Source organism: Colletotrichum truncatum (assembly GCF_014235925.2).
Source record: "Colletotrichum truncatum strain CMES1059 chromosome Unknown Contig_0010, whole genome shotgun sequence".
NCBI lineage: Eukaryota > Fungi > Ascomycota > Sordariomycetes > Glomerellales > Glomerellaceae > Colletotrichum > Colletotrichum truncatum.
Window position 1 is genome coordinate 314862 of NW_027222407.1, and position 5619 is coordinate 320480.

Here is a 5619-nt window from a genome sequence, read left to right on the forward strand (position 1 = left end):
GCTTTTTTTTTGTAATGCCTTCCACCAGCCCTCCGATGCGTGGACTCGTATGCATACCAACGTCTGAAACATGCACCCAAGTCTTGCCATTTTCTCACAATACTCAGAACCGTTGCTCCTTACGCAAAAATTCTCGAATTCTCGTGTCTCCTCCCAAGAAACAGGCCGCCAAACCCCCCGACGCCGATTGCCAGTGGGTGACTACTAAGACCGAGTCGGGCGTGGGTCCGCTTCGTCGTCGAGGTGAATCTCAGCCGCTTCGGTAGAAGCGACATCGTCATCGGCAGCCGGAACGGAGATGACCTTGTCCTTGTTCTGTCGCTCCCACGCAGCGTTTTGGATCTCCGAGAGGCTGACCTGGGCGCCAAAGTCCGGCGGCGGCGGTGCGGCTTCCTCGTGTATCGCGTCACCGTAGTCACCCATGGTGTCATCGAATTGCACGTCCGTGTCGTTGCCAGAAATGTCTCTCTCATCGGAGGAGTCGGGCTGGGCGTCGTCGCTAGCGTAGCCCTCCATCCCGAGGGAATTGGTTGGTCCTTCATTGGAGCTCAGGGAGTTCCAGTTCCAATTCTGTGCTGCCTGAAATCCGGTTGATCCAGTCATGTTGTCAGCCATACCGATCCCTTCATCTTCGATGCTGTTCTGGATATTCTCACTGCCAACGTTCGTGCTCGAACTGCCATCGTAAGGCGGGAGCTCGTCCTCTGCGCCGCGGTTTGCTGTGGACATTGTGCTACTAGCCAAACCACGATTTCCGCGCGGGAGAGTTGCTTCGGCTCCGGTCCCAAGTCTCGACGATCCAGTTAGGGAGGAGCCCCCGACGAGACGTTGATCTTCCCCCGAATCGGTGTCCTCTTCCTCGTCATCTTCGCCGCCCTTGTCGAACTTGTCAAAGATTTCCTTGAAGCGAGGACCGCCCAAGGGGCCGTCGGATCGACGGCGGTAGAAGAGCAGGTAGGCTGCCCGGGTCACTACGCTCTCTGGCGTGGTCTTACTGACCGAAGTGTCTGCTTCTGGTAAGCAAGTATCAATAAGAATTTTTTTCGGGATCTGTACGTACCATTGTAATTGTACCAGTGTCCGTCAATGAAGTTTCTGCCGTAGGCTGTGTAATGACCACCACCGAGGCCACCGAAGTGATCGTCGACGGCAATAAGATCGTAAATCTCTTCCTTACCGGTCTCCTGGCAGAGGACGCGCTTGTGGAGGTCGAGGCCTTCGATGGGGAAGTCAACTAGAACATCGAGCTTGTCACGTCGCCAACCAGCATTGCTAAATCTCTTCAGATGGACAACGAGAATGTCCGGCGTCTTCCAAAGATCAAACTTCTTGCTGGCTCGTCGGTGTTCCTTGCAGCGTGGGCAATACCACATGTCCTGCTCGGACAACACCTCGGCCTTCTCGAACTCGTCTAAACACTCGTCGAGGGTGATACCTTGCTTCTTGCGTGTCATGCGCGCCTTCCGCTTCTGCTCCAGAACAGGGTCCCTGAGTTTCTCGGGATCGACAAAGGTCTTCTGGCCCCGCGTGTCTTCCTCATCACGGGAATCCTTGCCGAAGACCATGTCCCAGGACTCCTCAGTCCAGTCGACGATGATGCCCTCACCGAGACGGACAAGCGGGCCACCAGGAACGTCGTCCAGAGGCGACGGCTGGGGAGCAACGTCGACGACATGGTATGACTGTTCTTTGCTGTTCCGCATTTCCTTGTTGCGCCGCTTGTTGCCCTTCTTTCCGTAGGTCTTGTTACCCTTGTTGAACTTACGGCGAGCCCCGCCAACCTTGGCGTTGCCTCTGCCCCGGGCGGCCTGCTTCATGTTAAATCCCGATTCAAATTTTGTACATGAAACACCCATCATAAGTGTGCTCACCTTGGGAAGCCGGACAGGCTCGTCCTCCTCCGACTCCTCTGCCATGCGAGTCTGTTCTTCAACCGACTGAGGAGATTGCTCCTCGCTGGCACTCTCGTGCTCGCTGTCGGCACTGTTGGTAGAGTCGGGGCTGTTGGAGTCTTGCTCAGTCACAGTTTCGGGTGCTCTGGAAGCCAGAGTGCGGAAGTTCTTGTTGTCGTCAACCGAGTTCCAACCTGTCGGTAGCGGCGAGTCTCCGTTCTCGGGAAAGTAGCTCAGCTCAAACAGGTTTTGAAGCTGGGGAGGAAGGTAAGCTTTGGCGTTGACCCATTTGGGCCGGCTGGTGTTAAACTGCTTCAGAGCTCGTCGGCTAGCCTGGTCACCACCTGCGACCATGGATACATCCACAATGTCATCTTCTCCCTCTACCGAGTGGGAAACAACCTTACTGTCTCCCGACGAATCGGCATCCGACTGGGACGTGATGACCATGTCGGCATCAGTACTGTCGTCAGTCTCGGAGAACTCAGACCATGTGGAAAAAGTGGCGACCTTTTCCAGGACTTTACGGCGGATAGCGTCTTCATTGCGAGCCTACAGCCTGTTAGTTCAAATCCAGCAAATCGCGCTTAATTGTGCCTACCTCTTCAGGAGTGAGGACAATGAAGTGAGGAGGTGAGACCACGTCGTCTCCTCTCAGGCGGTAAGATGAGCCACCACGCTTACGATGGAGGACAGTCACAACCATGCGCTCGGTGCGCGGGTCAACCCAAGGCTCATCGCTGATATCCAGCATGGAGCTGGGGGCACCCATCTTCTTGGCCTTGGGGGGGTAGTTGGTCGGTGCCGCCTCCAGCTCATGGAAGGTAGGGATGTCATTTGACTGAATCTCATCCGAAACGTCGTTGCTATCGTCGTAGATTTTGAAGAACTTGCCCTTGAATTCTTCAGCTCCCAGCAACAGCTCGACGGGCACACCGGTCTTTTCAGAGATGGCCTTCTTCAGCTGCTCAATAGCACTGTGCTTTGAAAGTTCAATCTCAATCTGGACCGGCGCGTCGTTGAGTGGCAGGAATTTGACCGTTCTACTCCACATGTCCTCCACTGGAAGCGGCAAAGTCAGGTTGTTGAAAGGATCGAAAGTGATGCTAATCTTGTCGCAGACGGGGCACTTCAAGGTCGACTTGTACAATCCGGTGAAAAGGTCTGCAATGACCGAGTCATCGCGCTTTCGGGTGATATCCCAAACCTCTTCTGCCATCTTACGAATGGCCTCCTCGTCTCCGATCATCTCATCAGTGGAGTCCGGCTTCTCTATGTACGGCTTCTTCTTGATGCGACTAAGATCTTCCTGCAGGGCATCGAGGAGGAAACCCAGAAACTCTTGTGTATCTTGTTGGCCCCAACCTTGGAAGGTACTGCGAGCGCGGCCAACAGTGTTCTTGAAGTCACGGGGGCTGACTGCGCCGCGCGAATCCGCGTAAATCTCCTTCAGAAGACCGCCATATGCCATAGCCACCTGTCCCTTATAGCCGAGGGCATTGGCTTTGTTGATCTCCTTCTCGTACTCGTTGGTCAGGAAGTACTTGGTCAACTCCTCAACGCTGCGAACACACTGGAGGGCCGAGTTCATATAGCAAGTGTTTCCCAGGTTCTGTAAGCCAACGGCGCCTAAGCCTCTTCCTGGCTTCTTCTGCGTCCTGCCCCTGGTCACCGGCCCGGGAGCAGGGCTGCTCCTTCCACTGTTGTTCTTGCTCTGGGTAGCCAGGCTTGAGGCGCTCCCTCGCGAGGGAATGATCTTATCATTGCGAGCTCCCTTGAAGTAGTTGGATACCCATTGGTTTTTGGAAATTTCCTCGTCGAGAACGAGGGTCAAATCTTGGGTTAGGCCATACACAGACACCGGCGAGTTGCCGTTGTAGTTAGGGTTGGCAGTATTGTCGACGGCGGGAACCTTGATCCGATCTGAAGACTCAATCTTTAAGAAGTTGGGCACTTCTACGAGCAGATGTTGCCAAGGGTCCGTCGAATCCTTGTCCAAGTTAGGAGAGTCGGGTGGTGTGAGCGCGGATGGAGGTGATGCCTCCTGCGTCGCTTGCGCAACTGGTTTCTGCGTGACTTGCCATACGCGCATCTTGCGGTCTAGAGGAATGCGCGTAAGCTCCTTCAGCTCCTTGTAAAAGGGGTTGTACGGCGTAGTGGCGCTTCGGGCGAGAACCAGCGGGGGCTTTGTTTTGAGATCGTCATCGATCTGGTAGGGACTGGACAGCGACCACAACCTGTGAATAGTAAAGAAGGGCGGGTTGAGCTCAAAGACGATGTTGGGAGGGCTTGCCGCGTCTGGGGCCGTGTTGATAGCACGACGAACGATGGGCTTTTGTCCATTCTTCACGCCATACCACTCCGACACGAGCGTCCACGCATCTTCTGGGAAGAGCTCGCCTTCCTCCATGCTAGTGCCAGGCTTCATGCGCACAAAATCTTCGCCATTGGGCTGCGGCAAAACTTCAAGAATCAAATCTGAGTTGTCCACAGGTCCTAGCGGCTCGTTCGTGGTTTCTTTCTTGGCAAACTTGGGGTCTCCCCCGAGTGCCAGCGCCTTTTCCACCCATGATCTCGATACTATGTAAGCGATGTCACCCGCTTTGGGAGGCTCCTCGTTAAAAGCCTTGAGCAAGGTCTGGATCGTCTTGATTTGGTCTGGCAGCGGCGGGAGGTCTGCGAAGGGGGTTTGTTTAGTATACAACGGCCCGCAGGCGGCTGGGGGGATACACTCATACTTTTGTCTTGGGTCGCGCCAGACTCTCCGTTCGCAGCATTTTCGGGCAAGTCGACGCTCATGGCGCGGGGCAACTGAGCCTTGGAGGAAGGCGCAGCAGCCTCGGCATCCTCGGTGGACTGGGCGGGAGTCATCTCGACATCCTCCTTCATACTGACGTCGGCGTCGGGGTCCATGCTGGAAGCACGTCGTTTTAAGGGCGAGGAAGAGCGTTGGTGCGGGTTGGCATCACTGGTCATTATGGCCCGGCGGGAGACGTTGAAGGGAGACCGGCTTCTGGCTGAATGTGATGTCAGCGCAGTGCCAGTCTCGGGACCGGAAATGTCCCCTCCGCGATCGCTGTCGATGGAAAGGTCGGCGACACCGCAGGGTGAAGAAGCGGTGCTAGAGGCGTAGTCGGCGGAGACGAGGGAGCCGGTTTGCAGGTGCGCAGGCAGGCTTGAAGCCGGGATAGAGTCGCCGCGAAGGTAGGTAGGGGTCGACCGGCCGTCGGTGGAAGTGGCGGAGAAGGAGAAGGCCGGATCGTCGTTTGGCTCGCACGACGGGAGGACGGTGTCGGCGGGGGAAGAAGTGTCAGGCACTTCGTCGTCGCGGGACTGGTTGCGGGAGAGCTTTCTCTTCTTTGAGGAAGACGTGGTGAAGGCGAGCTGCCTTTGCAGCTCCGGAATGGCGGCGGGGGAAGTCTAGGTGTATGGATAGAAGGTGGGAGAAGGTGTATTGCATTAGTAGTGCAGCCAGCCAGTCGATAAGCAGCACCTCTGAATGGCGGGCCAGGGCAGAGCACAGAAAAAAAAAAAGTAGTCGACGGGGTGGTGGAAGACTACAGCTGAGGACCTCCAAGCGGACTGGGCATCGGGGCTGTGGGGTGGCAGAGGAGAGAAAGCGGGAGGACCTGATGGAATTGGATCCCACAAGGAGACGGCAGGAGCTGGTCCAAGTCGTGAGTAGGGCGTGGAAGGTGGGTATAAAAAAATGACGGATGGGTAGTGT

The 5619-nt window shown here is 55.9% G+C and overlaps 1 protein-coding gene across 1 annotated transcript; it reads right to left on the reverse strand.

Annotated features, from left to right (window-relative positions):
• Positions 1-204: 204 nt before the first annotated feature.
• Positions 205-5312, reverse strand: CTRU02_213560 (ubiquitin carboxyl-terminal hydrolase; the record flags this gene model as incomplete). Its single annotated transcript, XM_070206084.1, has 5 exons — positions 205-1007; positions 1061-1808; positions 1872-2444; positions 2494-4568; positions 4631-5312. Coding segments are annotated over 5 exons (4881 nt in total), but the record flags the coding sequence as incomplete, so codon positions are not given.
• Between the last annotated feature and the right edge of the window lie 307 nt (positions 5313-5619).